Below are 14634 nucleotides of genomic sequence, written 5' to 3' on the forward strand. Positions count from 1 at the left end.
AATGACGAGCATATTTTGTCACAATATGCCATTCATCAAGCATGGTCTGTGGGCAGCCAAAAGGACAGCGCTGAAAAACTAGGATGAATGGACAGCAGGGGGTTATAATATGATCTATGTGCATATCAATGCCCCTGGGTTCCTTTGGGCCTTTTTTATTTTTGGTATTTCTGCCTTTTCCCAATTTTTAAAATATCCTACAAGCAAGCTGCAAAGGAGGCTTATTTTTTATTTTATTTTTGTGCTCAGTACCCTGACTAGATCTTTGTGAAATGCCCCCAATCCACCTTCATTTGACATTGTATTGTAATGTGTGCTGTATAGAGTTTGGGTATATATAGCTTATTTTTGCTCGTTGGTCAGTTTGTATTAGGCTATTGATGAAGGTTACACTGAAATTAGTTTTATATTCTACTCGCACATACAGGATGGGTGTCAGGGGATGCAAAACACACAGAATGTGAGAGAGTAGTTTTTGAGTATATTCTTATCTGTATTTCAAACCAAGTACATTTAAAAGGTCCTATCTGTTCAATCAGTACTGGATGTTCAGTGATCCCCCCAAATCTTACATGTTTATTCCTGACAGGCTCGATCTGACAGCCCCCTATCGCCACTAATGACCTAGTCAACGTCTAACAATGGGGAATTTACACAACAGCCTTATGTTTCACAGAGGTCCAGCTATGCTGGAGTCCTGGACTGGTCACTTCATTCTGACAGTGAAATCATCGCATATGATCATGTCAGCAGTGTGAATTAAGAACGCTGCCATTCCAAAAGTGACGTAACATAATTCTGAATCCTAATGGGACTCCCACATTGCTAGATCTTAGTAGATACATCCCCTTTATTGTCTAACTGATTTAAAAGTACACTTTAAAAGTTGGTGAAATACTGCAAGATATGAGACATATTTGAGATGTGCAGTATTATGAGTTCTGCCTATACAACACTCATGTCTTTACACATACAATATATAGTGTCTTACCTGGTGTGCCATTTACTGTTTCCACAGCTTGCCATACATTTAATTAATAAGAAAACATTAAATTCATTTTAGCACATACTCCACCACTGAGATATGGTTATTACATTAGACGATTTATTTAGGATAATACTTTGTTTTGCAGGCAGATTTATCATGTCTTCAGTCTCAAAGTGCAAAGTGAAATCATACTCTTTAAGACTAAAGAAAAAAATTAAATGCAGTCCTGTATAGGCTCTAATATATACCTCTTAAAATCTGTGGGGTAGGGCTTCTATTTATTGATAGCATAAAGTAACTGCAATGTTCATTATAACTGTTCATGCAAATATGAGCTGATAAGGAGAACTTAAAACAATAAAGCACACTGATGTCATGGAACATATTGATATTGTATCTGTTTCAATGCAACATGATGCCCATACTTGATGGAGGTAGTGTCGATATGTAGTTATAGAGTCAACATTGGCTCAGTACTGTCATATTCAACATCTTATGCATAGTATGTATCTATAATTTAACATTCATGTAAATTACATATTGCATACTAGCAATTGCAGTTGCTTAGTAAGAAAGCATTCATTCTAAAAGTATTAAAATTACAGATGACACTACAACCTGCCCCTCGCTTGGGGATTACATTCAGGTTTCTGTTTAAGCATAGCAGACAGGGAAAGATACTGATATATATTCATATATTACACATACTAAGTGTAAATCAGTGTACACCAGTCACCACTCACAACTGTCACACACTCTGCCCTTTTCAAATATCCCCCCTCTTAGACCTACACCCTTGCTTTCTTTGGGAGAGCAGTCTTACAGTTGCAAAAAAACTACTGTTAAACCACACCATACATCCATCTTGTAACAGATATTGCTTTGTTAAACAGTACCCATTTTCTAGCTTAACTTCTGTGATATGATCAAACTAGCTAGTGCAGGTAAGTTTGCTGTCTACAAAGATTACATTATCCTTTAATAGAGAGTACATTATTCTACATAGCTCATATCCATTGCTCTTATTGCATTAATACCTGTTTTTGTGCCAGACATGGTGAATTTGTGCACTCATGCTGTTTTTTCCCCCCTCTTTTTTTGCCTTCAATGCCTGTGGAAATGTATCCCATTTAACGTACAAAACGGTTTGAAAGTCCTCTTCACAACCTCTTCATGACATCTTCATGCAATGGTCGTCAAAAGAACCGGAAGTCTTTAGGTGGGAAGGTTGGTGGAAAGGCCGGATAGAAACACTGTAGATACGTTGGTGGGGGGGTGGTGTAAATCAGCGGGCATGTGCCCGGATTTGCCCTGAAATGAGAAGAACAGCATTGATGCGGTCAGTGTGTCCTGGGTGGTCAGAATGTTTTTTTGTACTTATAATGTGGATATTCTGCTAAATATGTGATGAACTGTGCAAAGTGGTTTTAATGCTGTACAGATGTTCTGTGATAACTTTAATGGCATTACTGCTGTGATGTAACCCACAAAACCGACTTGTGGTCCTGTGGTATCTTGCTCTTTGTGTGTGTGTGTGTGTGTGTGTGTGTGATTGTGTATGTGTGAGTGTGTGTGTGTGTGTGTGTGTGTGATTGTGTATGTGTGAGTGCGTGTGTGTATGTGTGTGTGTGTGTGTGTGTGTGTGTGTGTGATTGTGTATGTGTGAGTGTGTGTGTGTGTGTGTGAAACATACCTGTGTTATTCCGCCACCTGCACCCCCGCACAGTTGTCTTTACTCTCTGAGGCTATCGCTAAATACTCCGCCCTGAGAGGGATGAACAAAAGAATCAGGAGAATGAAAAGAGAAGTCAGTTTAAATACTGCTGGAAAACACACTGCAAGAGGGGGAGAGAAACAGAGGGATGTGGAATGGTGAGATGAATAGCTTTCCTGGTGAAGAAACAGACAACCTCCAGTAGGAGCAGGGCCGATGGAATTGATAGTGTGGGAAAGAAACCATGGACCAGTGTGAGAAAAGCAGGGATGAAAAGGACAGATGGAGGACAGGCACAGGCCAAAATGGGATGGGGAGGGAGGGACAGTGGAGGAAGGGAGTCACTCACGCGCTCTCTCTCAGAGCCTCGTCTCCGGCCGCCGAGATCTTCCTGTAACAGTATATCATCTCCACCAGCAGCCACAGCTGGAGCCCGATGATGGTGACGTACATCATCACCTCCGACACGATGGACGCCGTCCCCCTCGTGGCTGCACAAAGAAGAGGCGAGTCCCTCGTGAACAAGGGCACCTGAGTCCAGGTTAGAATGAAACTGTCTGCTCATTCAAGAGCGGCTGCGCTCAGCAGGCCTCGTGTGAATCCACTGATCTTAATGTTACCTGGATCCATCAATGCAGTAATCTGGGTCTGTCATTATGCATACAGATGATATATGGATCAGTGAACTGGTGCTCATGAGCCAGCAGAGAGTTTGATATCCTAGTGCTGCTGATCAGCATTTGAGTAAATAGCATGTTAAGGGTTTAAAGGCTATTTTGTCGGTCATGTAAACTCAGTATATGTGTCTTGAATAATTTGATATACAATCTAAACTACCATATGCATGTATTCCCTTTGTTCTAATAATACAATGACATGGACTAAAATGATTTAAAATAGTGTCTTCTTTTTGTAAAACACAAATCTTAATGTTAGTATAAGTGAGCCAGCGCAAATTTAAAAATTTAAAATACATAGGCATTGTAAAGGCTGTAAAGGTTGTAAAGCTGGCGAGAAGTTTCTGCCAACCTGATTCAAGTGCTAATGGTACATAATAATTTGTACGCACACACACACACACACACGCGCGCGCGCGTAACTTGTAAGGACCCTGACTGTCAGACCCACCTTTGGCCACCACAGTGAGGTGGATCAGCTTGCTGGCTTTGGTGGAGTACTCATAGAAGGGGTAGGTGAGGATGCGGTTAAACAGACAACGGTATGTGCCCGAGTCATTGAAGGTGACGTTGAGGATGTAAACGGAGGCATCCTGAATGTCATCCGTGTTTTTGCTGCCGTTCCAGTCCAATCGGTCCTCGAAACGGTCGTCCAAAATGGTGGGAGTCTTGTCTTCAAAGTTGTATATCTGGAGAGGTTCGACAGCTTACACACCTTCTGCAACCTGCTAACAAGTCCAAGCTTCACAGGGGAAACTGGAGCAGCCAGTAATGGGACAGTCAACTTTTCAGAACCACAAAATGGGTGGAGCCATAATAGGTCATTAATGACTCACTCATCAGAACCAATCCTACAGATTTAAGACCAGAGTATTTTGATTGGTTCAGGTAAGTCTGTTTGCTCTACCCAATATGGAGTTGATGAAACTTTCTCCCATCACCAGAAGAACCCTGTTGAAAGCAGAGGCAGAGGCCAAAGTGCACGCAGCTCCTTTTCACTCTGCAGTCTACCAGCTGAGCTGCGCTGTTAGCATACCGGAAGACTGCAAAACTGCTACAGCTGACACAGGTCAGTCAAGCAGGGCATTAAGCAAAAGGGGTCAGTGAGCCACATCCGGACAAGTGGGATGTCTCCCCCTCCAACAGGTGGCGCTACTTAGAAGATGTAATCACTTACGTGAAGAAAGTCCTGCTCCCCTTTGGCCCGGAAGAACCAGTCAATAGAGGCGCTGCCTTCCACCTCCCCCCTCATCTTACAGGAGATGCAGCCCACCTTGAAGCCCGCCCCCACCACGGCCTCCGTGTCTGAGTCCACCTCCGCACAGGCTGCATTGCACAGGGATACTGCCACATGGGAAGAGAGGAGCGCAGAGACGGGGAGATATTTTTTAACAAGTTAAAAGCATTGTGTGGGAGTGGGCAAGGAAGGCCCAAAGTCCCCGGAGGTGTGGTTTCATTTACACAGCCTTTAAACGAAACCATAAAACTCGATGCGGATCTTTATCACAATGGGGGGGAGATGTGGCTGTGGTATTTTATTTTTAAATTGCACGGTTGCTGTAAGTTGTGCCTGTAATTATCCAAAACCCGTGTAATGGATTAATGCAAATTACACACACTTTTTGAAAACAAATTTACATTCACTTCATAATAGTCTCAATAGGGACTTTTCGATTGCAACATCACAAATAACATAGGAACAGGTCTACACAAAACACAAGAAAATGCACACTACTTACACAGTATACAATGTTCAATATCTATGTGCTTGTGGACCAGCCCTCTGATAGCAAAATGTCCAATGCCCATTTTACTAGGAACAACATTAATTGCTTAAGCAAACATTTACATGTCCCACAAATGTCATACTACCCCTTGATAGCACTTCACAAAGAGAATTATGGTTATAAGTTACTGAGAATCATCAGAAAGGGAGGTAATGCCATTTTCTCAAGGCTGCCATATTACACCTGTCTTGAGGGGTGTGAAACCTTGCAGGGGCACTGGCTTTGGCTGCAAAAAAATGTATGTTAATAATGCTGTGGCTGTTAGCCTGAATATGGATATAGTATACGCATAATGTATGTAATATGTAATATAGTAAGAATCAGACCCATTGAGGCTCAGCCTTGGAATTCCCATATCTTTATAAAGCAGGCTTTGTGACACAGAACAAGTGCACATTTCAGAAAGCCTCAACTGTGCTTCGCTCAAACCTAAATGTGGTATTGATGACTCCTTTGGCCATGCATTACTCATCAGTGTTAAAGGAACTCATTCTCTGCTCTCTTCAGGCTTAGTGTTAGTTCCCATAGCACACTGGAGGAATGTAATCAACAAATACTGGTTCAAAAGAAAGATTTGTCATTTTTCTCCAACCAATTTTTTTAAATTTTTAATGAGGAAACTTTAGCTATTAGAGAGATAGTATGGCTTCAATCCCCAAATGGGTGGAGATAATGTGCTGTCAATCATCTGTTTTGAGGAACCAAAAAACTGTATAATTTGTTTAAATTAATGCTTCATATGGTATGCATATGGATAGCTAATAAAAGGAATAAGAAAATATCAATTTGAAGTAAATAATATTGTATTTATCATAACTATTTGAGTGACAATTTCAATCAATTCATTTGAAATCACGGATAATTTACAATACACAGCGAATGCTACAGGAAGCATAACTTAAACTTGATAAGGGCATAAATGAGAGTAGGCTATATTAAAATACGAAAATGAAATATATACAAAGGCCTTCAATTAATACCTAATTTCCCCTGAGGCGGTCCCTTTTCACGTGAAGGCAACTATCGTAATGTTTCCAGAAAATGCGCACACTGAAAAATTCGAGGGGACAGAATGCTTGTCACATTGCTTGTGATAGCTTGAGCAAATGTAGAGTAATCTCATTATGTAACTAGTTACCGAGGTAGAATTCTTTGTCTAAATAAGTGACACAATCGAAGGAAAGGTCTTTACTGCAAGGATGCCCGCTATTTAACAACATTGATAATGGCATGAGAATGCCTAATGCAACTTAATTTGAGAGAGCAGTGATAAATGTTACACGGGTAATGTTGCAAACATGAAGCTACGCATTTGCTGTAAAAAGACACCATTTCTGGTATAATCGTATCAGAGGACTTACCTTGCAGCGCGCACAACAGGATCGGAATCAGCAGCCGCCGCACTGCAGACATGCTCATAGATCGAGGAGCGCTGTTTGTAAATTTGTAGTTTCAGCAGCTCAGCGCAGACGAATGCTCAGCCCCCGTTCCGTTATCTCAAACGATTATAAAAAATATGATCTTTCGTTGTTTGTGTGGATTTTTTTTTCTTTTGCTCTATCTTCGGACCAGATTTCTCTGTTTGACTTGATGTTCTCGTGAAAAATCACCAATTTTATCGAAAACGTTAGCCTATAGAGGTTTGGGACTACATTAAGTTGGTTCTGCGCAGTAAAGATGACAATATCACTTAGGTAAGATGTAGGCTAGCTTGTAGGATTCAGCTACTGAATCTGATTTCCGTTTTGCCGCAATGTAGCGTTTCAATGCCAAACTGATTAGGCTACTATTAATTAGGCTATTTCACGCGGAGATCCCCGAAGACTTTGCTATCTCTAAGGCTGGTTTGTGTTTTCGTAGTCAATAGGCTACTTCGTAGAGTTTATCGGCTGCAGCCTCCCTTGCAGTGGCCTACGCAGGATCTATTTCCTGGCAGCTGAGTGTCAAAGGATTTTAACTCCGGAGTTTCTTTTAGGGAGAGTGTACAGTTTAATGGCACTGTTGGATGTAATAGGCTACTAGCGTTTAATCCATTAAGCCTGAACAATTAATTAGGCACATCTTAGATACGCTACTATGAATTAGTGAATGAATTAATGAATGAATGAATGATCGAATTAATGAAGAGCAGCATGAACTTTACACTTAGAAGTGTTTGTACAAATGAATGCTTTAATAGGTCTACATTATTTCACAGCAGCCAGTTTTCAGATATCCACAATGGAGAACCATCAGGTCTCATAAAGTGATTTCTGGTTTTCCCTCACTCTTTGGCTCAAATTTTAATCACAGTTCATCATGCAAAGCATGTTATTGCTTCCGCCTTATTGCTTTTCAAAAATATGCTATCTACGCCTATTTAGGCCTACATATCGCAGACAATGTCCGTATTTTCGCAGTTCGGTAGCAAATGTAATAAATTTTCCCTTTGCTTTATGAGTGGGAATGCATGGTCGTCTATGACTTGATTATGATCTAAAAACACTGCCCTGAGAATCTATTTATGTGCACCGAGCAATAAAAACATTTATTTTGTTATTCAGCTAGATTGCCGGTAGCTCATTCAAACCCGATTTTTTTTTAAACGCACTATAGTTAGATAGGTAGCCTATTGTTCTTATTGTGTTAATAAACTGATTCTTCGAAAACGTCTATATCACAGTCAAACCCCTAAAAAGAAAATGCCCCTTTTGAAATCGAGCATTAGCCCATCAGTGACGCACATCCCCACTCGAATGGCAACATGCATTCATGTAGCTAATTGACGCAATTATACCCTAAACCATTTCATTTATAGTTTAAAAAGTTATGGATTTGAGCCTATTCCGTTGTTCTTTTAGGAACACGGATACATTACCAAAAACAGACTACCCTCTAAACGCGTACCCTCGCCCTAAAATTCAAGTGCATCAACAGAGGTCAACCTGAAGAACTAGCCTAAGGAGGTAGCTTATGAAGCGCTGAATATTCTTTCGTTTATTTTTCTCTGACCTACGTTTTTCGCGGTAATTGTATCCTCTTTTCCTTTACTGATCGTGGTTTATTTCCTTGTTTCTTCGATTTTCACTGCTGTAAAGCAAAAGACAGGTTTAGAAGGACTTTAGGTTCCTCGTCGAGATGCATCTGTCTATCCGTCATCTTGACCAGCTGAGGCAGGCAACAGAAGGGAAATATCTAGCCTACACGAACGCAACATGCGTAATATGTCGTATCATATATTATAGACATTAATTAAACATATTATATCATTAAAAACATTCCCCTATGTACATACATGCACCCCAGCGAAAACTGTCAGCTTCCACAAATCGTACCGTTTGCTCAGCCCCCTGAAATGTAGAGGCGCGGGCGAAGTGTTTGCTCTTGATGCATTGCGGTAGATGATAGGGAGAGGGACTGAGGTTAAGTTTGTTATTCGTTTTCGGCCGTCAATATCTTTTCAACAAAAACGATACATGTTTGATATAGATTCTCTATCAGTGCAGGTCACAAAATGCGATTTTTTTTTTTTTATGTCATTTTTAAAAAAATCTAACGCCTCATTGGCACTTTTAATATTACGGTGACACATTTGAAATGATTGAAATGACGAAGTTAGTAGTTTACAACCTTTTTTTCTTTGCGTTGTTTTCTGCATTGATGATGAATATTAGCCTAATATTTTTTGACTCTGTAGCTGTAGGCCTATATCAGCATTGTGGCTATTCAGGGACTGTCGTAAAACAATTCACTCTTCCCAAATCAAGCTGATCAATCCTTCTTTTATTGAGGTTTAATAGCTTTTAAACATGTAACCTGTCAGCTTTTACTGGCATCTTTCATTGGAACTACTGTAATAGTTTTTTGTGCACACCACACTATGTAGTAGTGTAAAATCAACAGTGATTACATCAAAGACATCAATTCCAATTCCAATACACCACTTGTATTTTTTCATTTTATTTTATTTTATTTTTGGGCGGGGGGCACTTAATGTATTTTATAGGAAATTATGAACTGTAAATATGTCAATAGTTTACCACCCATAAACTGTAGCAGCCTAAAACCAATCAGCTACTTCAATAGATGTGCACTAATTTGATCTCCAAAAAAATAAAAAACTTAATTGATATTTCAGGAATTTTAGTTTTGTGACATTGTCAAGCTTCTCATCAATATAGCATAGCACTCTATAATTAGCTGTGTACATCAGAAACAATAAGTGTTGGGGCAATTATATTTACTAAAAAATACTTTATTGATTTCACATTAGTTTTGTTATGAAATATTGCCAGTTACCCATCCACATGCCACAGCAGACTAAAACCAATTGTATTTACATTGGGGACCGTAGATGTTGGTACACAATTAGATTTTTCAAACATAAAAAAAATGTTTCAGAAAAAAGAAAAAAAGAAAGATGGAAATTGGAAAAAGTGGGTAAAGCTTGGCAACAATGACCGGCCTCGTTTTCTTTGCCTGTGCTAATGCCCTGGCAACATCAGAATAATGTTGCATTCAAGGGTTAGTGTTTTGCCTCCTGGAGGATTGGCAACAGCAGAAGCATTGGCAAGCTTTTCTTACCTTCTTTGGACTCTTCCTGGTAAGAGTGTAGGGATGATGGGGCCCTTCGTGGGGCACATGGCACGGAAGCACATGTTAGCGCAGTTGCGTATCCTGCTGTTGGGAGTTGGAAACCCACCCACATTATGATCAGCTATTGCCAGACATCGACAGTGGTGAGACAGCTGGCTCAGTCTCAGCACTCTTGGGGCATCCTCTCCATGTCAGTTGGTGGCCTTCAGGTTCATGAACCAATGGAGCACCATCCAGGAATCCATTCAGCTTTCTTACACTATGTTACAGGTTAGTGTTGTTTACTGACGGAGAGACATGGATTTGTTTGCATTTAATTGGAATTTATTGGAGGCCAAGCACCAAGGGTGTGTAGAATCCCTATTGTGCTTGCTTCTTCTTTTTCTTCTTCTTCTTCTTCATCTTCTAATCCGTCGACTTCTCATCCTCCGCTTCAATCTCTTGCTGAAAGTGCACACCTTTCCTGTGCTCAAAAACTAACAAAATAATGCGAGAATGTCTGATATGCTTGGCAATTTATTGTGCATAACTCCCATGCAACTCTTAGGGTTAACTCAAACTCTAACCATAACCCTAGCTGTAACCCTAACCCTAACCCTATCTGTATCCCTAACCCTAACGCTGGCTGTAACCCTAACCCTAACCCTAGCTGTAACATTAACCTTAACCCAAAGCCTAGTTCTAACCCTAGCTGTAAACCTTAACCCTAACCCTAACCCTAGCTCTAACCCTAACCCTATCCCTTACCCTAGCTCTAACCCTAACCGTAACCCTAGCTGTAACCCTAACCCTAACCCTAGCTTTAACCCTAACCCTAACTATGGCTGTAACCCTAACCCTGACCATAACCCTAACCCTAACCCTAGCTGTAACCCTAACCCTAAACCTAGCTGTAACCCTAACCGTAGCTGTAACCCTAACCCTAACTCTAACCCTAACCCTAACCGTAGCTCTAACCCTAACCCTAACCCTAGCTCTAACCCTAACCCTAAACCTAACCCTAGCTGTAACCCTAACCTTAGTTGTAACCCTAACCCTAACCCTAGCTGTAACCCCAACAATAACCCTAACCCTAGCTGTAACCCTAACCCTAACCGTAGCTGTAACCCTAACCCTAACCCTAGCTCTAACCCTAACCCTAAACCTAACCCTAGCTGTAACCCTAACCCTAACCTTACCTGAAACCCTAACCCTAACCCTAGCTGTAACCCTAACCCTAACCCTAACCTTAACTGTAACCCTAACCCTAACCGTAGCAGTAACCCTAACCCTAACCCTAATCCTAGCTGTAACCCTAACCCTAACCCTAGCTGTAACCCTAACCCTAACCCTAACCTTACCTATAACCCTAACCCTAACCCTAGCTGTAACCCAAACCCTAACCCTATCCCTAGCTGTAACCCTAAAACTAACCCTAACCATAGCTGTAACCCTAACCCTAACCCTAACCCTAGCTGTAACCCTAACCCTAACCATTGCTGTAACACTAACCCTACCCTAACCCTAGCTGTAACCCAAACCCTAACCCTAACCCTAGCTGTAACCCTAACCCTAACCCTAACCGTAGCTGTAACCCTAACCGTAACCCGAGCTCTAACCCTAACCCTAACCCTAACCCTAGCTGTAACCCTAACCCTAACCCTAACCCTATCCTTACCTGTAACCCTAACCCTAACCCTAACCCTAACCCTAACCCTAACCCTAACCCTAACCCTAACCCTAACCCTAACCCTAACCCTAACCCTAACCCTAGCTGTAACCCTAACCCTAACCCTAGCTGTAACCGTAACCCTAACCCCAACCCTAGCTGTAACCCTAACCTGAACCCTAACTTTAACTGTAACCCTAACCCTAGCTGTAACCCCAACCCTAACCCTAACCCTAACCCTAGATGTAACCCTAACCCTAACCCTTGCTGTAACACTAACCCTCACCCTAACCCTAGCTGTAACCCTAACCCTAACCCTAACCCGAGCTGTAACCCTAACCCTAGCTGTAACCCTAACCCTAACCCTAACCTTACCTGTAACCCTAACCCTAACCCGAGCTGTAACCCTAACCCTAACCCTAGCTGTAACCCAAACCCTAACCCTAACCCTAGCTGTAACCCTAACCCTAACCCTATCCCTAACCCTAGATGTAACCCTAACTCTAACCCTAACCTTACCTGTAACCCTAATCCTAACCCTAGCTCTAACCCTAACCCTAACCCTAGCTGTAACCCTAACCCTAACCCTCGCTGTAACCCCAACCCTAACCCTTACCCTAGTTGTAACCTTAACTTTAACTTTTGCTTTAACACTATCCTTATCCCTAACCCTAGCTGTAACCCTAACCCTAAACCTAGCTGTAACTTTAACCCTAACCCTAGCTGTAACCCTAACCCTAACCCTAACTTTAACTGTAACCCTAACCCTAGCTGTAACCCCAACCCTAACCTTAACCCTAACCCTAGATGTAACCCTAACCCTAACCCTTGCTGTAACACTGACCCTCACCCTAACCCCAGCTGCAACCCTAACCCTAACCCTAACCCTAGCTGTAACCCTAACCCTAACCCTAACCTTACCTGTAACCCTAACCCTAACCCTAACCTGAGCTGTAACCCTAACCCTAACCCTAGCTGTAACCCAAACCCTAACCCAAACCCTAGCTGTAACCCTAACCCTAACCCTAGCTGTAACCCTAACCCTAACCTTAGCTCTAACCCTAACCCTAACTCTAGCTGTAACCCTAACCCTAACCCTAGCTGTAACCCTAACCCTAACCCTAGCTGTAACCCTAACCCTAACCCTAACCTTAACTGTAACCCTAACCCTAACCCTAGCTGTAACCCTAACCCTAACCCTAGATGTAACCCTAACCCTAACCCTTGCTGTAACACTAATCCTCACTCTAACCCTAGCTGTAACCCTAACCCTAACCCTAACCCTAGCTGTAACCCTAACCCTAACCCTAGCTGTAACCCTAACCCTAACCCTAACCTTACCTGTAACCCTAACCCTAACCTGAGCTGTAACCCAAACCCTAACCCTAGCTGTAACCCTAACCCTAACCATAACCTTAACTGTAAGCCTAACCCTAACCCTAGCTGTAACCCCAACCCTAACCCTAACCCTAGTTGTGACCCTAACCCTAACCCTTGCTGTAACACTAACCCTAACCCTAGCTGTAACCCTAACCCTAACCCTAATCCTAACTTTGTCTGTAACCCTAACCTTAACCCTAGCTCTAACCCTAACTCTAACCCTAGCTGTAACCCTAACCCTAACCCTAGCTCTAAACCTAACCCTAGCTGTAACCCTTAACCTAACCCTAACCCTAGTTCTAGCTGTAACCCTAACCCTAACCCTAACCCAGCTGTAACCCTAACCCTAACTCTAACCATAGCTGTAACCCTAACCCTAACCCTAGATGTAACCCTAACCCTAACCCTTGCTGTAACACTAATCCTCACTCTAACCCTAGCTGTAATCCTAACCCTAACCCTAACCCTAGCTGTAACCCTAACCCTAACCCTAGCTGTAACCCTAACCCTAACCCTAACCTTACCTGTAACCCTAACCCTAACCTGAGCTGTAACCCTAACCCTAGCTGTAACCCAAACCCTAACCCTAGCTGTAACCCTAACCCTAACCATAACCTTAACTGTAAGCCTAACCCTAACCCTAGCTGTAACCCCAACCCTAACCCTAACCCTAGTTGTGACCCTAACCCTAACCCTTGCTGTAACACTAACCCTAACCCTAGCTGTAACCCTAACCCTAACCCTAATCCTAACTTTGTCTGTAACCCTAACCTTAACCCTAGCTCTAACCCTAACTCTAACCCTAGCTGTAACCCTAACGCTAACCCTAGCTCTAAACCTAACCCTAGCTGTAACCCTTAACCTAACCCTAACCCTAGTTCTAGCTGTAACCCTAACCCTAACCCTAACCCAGCTGTAACCCTAACCCTAACTCTAACCATAGCTGTAACCCTATCCCTAACCCTTACCCTAGCTGTAACCCTAACCCTATCCCTTGCTCTATACCTAACCCTAATGCTAGCTGATAACCTAACCTTATCCCTAGCTGTAACCCTAACCCTATCTTTGGCTGTAACCCTAACCCTATCCCTACCTGTAACCCTAACCCTAATTTTGGCTGTAACCCTAACCCTAACCCAAACTGTAACCCTAGCCGTAACCCTATCCCTATCCCTAACCCTAACCCTAGCTCTAACCCTAACCCTAATCCTAGCTGTAACCCTAATCCTAACCCTAGCTCTAACCAAATCCCTAACCCTAACCCTAGCTGTAACTCTAACCCTAACCTTAGACCTAACCCTAGATGTAACCCTAACCCTAGCGGTAACCCTAATCCGTATCCCTAACCCTAGCTACAAATGTAACCCTAACCCTAGCTGTAACCCTAACCCTAACCCTAGCTGTAACCCTAACCCTAACCCTAGCTGTAACCCTAACCCTAACCCTAACCCTAGCTGTAACCCTAACCCTAACCATAACTGTAACCCTAACCCTAACCCTAACCGTAGCTGTAACCCTAACCCTAACCCTAGCTGTAACCCTAACCCTAACCCTAACCATAGCTGTAACCCTAACCCTAACCCTAGCTCTAACCCTAACCCTAACCCTAATCCTAGCTGTAACCCTAACCCTAACCCTAGCTGTAACCCTAACCCTAACCCTAACCATAGCTGTAACCCTAACTCTAACCCTAACCATAGCTGTAACCCTAACCTTAACCCTAACCGTAGCTGTAACCCTAACCCTAATGCTAGCTGTAACAATAACCCTAACCCTAGCTGTAACCCTAACCCTAACCCTAACCCTAGCTGTAACCCTAACCCTAACCCTAACCATACCTGTAACCCTAACCCTAACCCTAGCTG

The 14634-nt window shown here is 42.4% G+C and overlaps 1 protein-coding gene across 2 annotated transcripts; it reads right to left on the reverse strand.

Moving 5' to 3' along the window:
• Positions 1-1083: 1083 nt before the first annotated feature.
• Positions 1084-8619, reverse strand: LOC118233861 (sodium channel subunit beta-1-like). 2 transcript variants are annotated; one of them, XM_035429906.1, is made up of 7 exons: positions 8481-8619; positions 6528-8235; positions 4557-4723; positions 3831-4068; positions 3052-3193; positions 2682-2753; positions 1084-2299 (listed from the first exon to the last, which is right to left on the reverse strand). In XM_035429906.1, exons 2-6 carry the CDS (start codon positions 6583-6585, stop codon positions 2687-2689), a joined length of 672 nt encoding a protein of 223 aa, XP_035285797.1. In that variant the 5' UTR covers positions 6586-8235; positions 8481-8619; the 3' UTR covers positions 1084-2299; positions 2682-2686. The 2 variants fall into 2 exon arrangements, with proteins under 2 accessions (XP_035285797.1, XP_035285798.1); XM_035429907.1 differs by having other exon boundaries at positions 8441-8522.
• Positions 8620-14634: the final 6015 nt, after the last annotated feature.

The sequence above is a fragment of the Anguilla anguilla genome, chromosome 8, assembly GCF_013347855.1.
Source record: "Anguilla anguilla isolate fAngAng1 chromosome 8, fAngAng1.pri, whole genome shotgun sequence".
NCBI classification, from domain to species: Eukaryota; Metazoa; Chordata; class Actinopteri; order Anguilliformes; family Anguillidae; genus Anguilla; species Anguilla anguilla.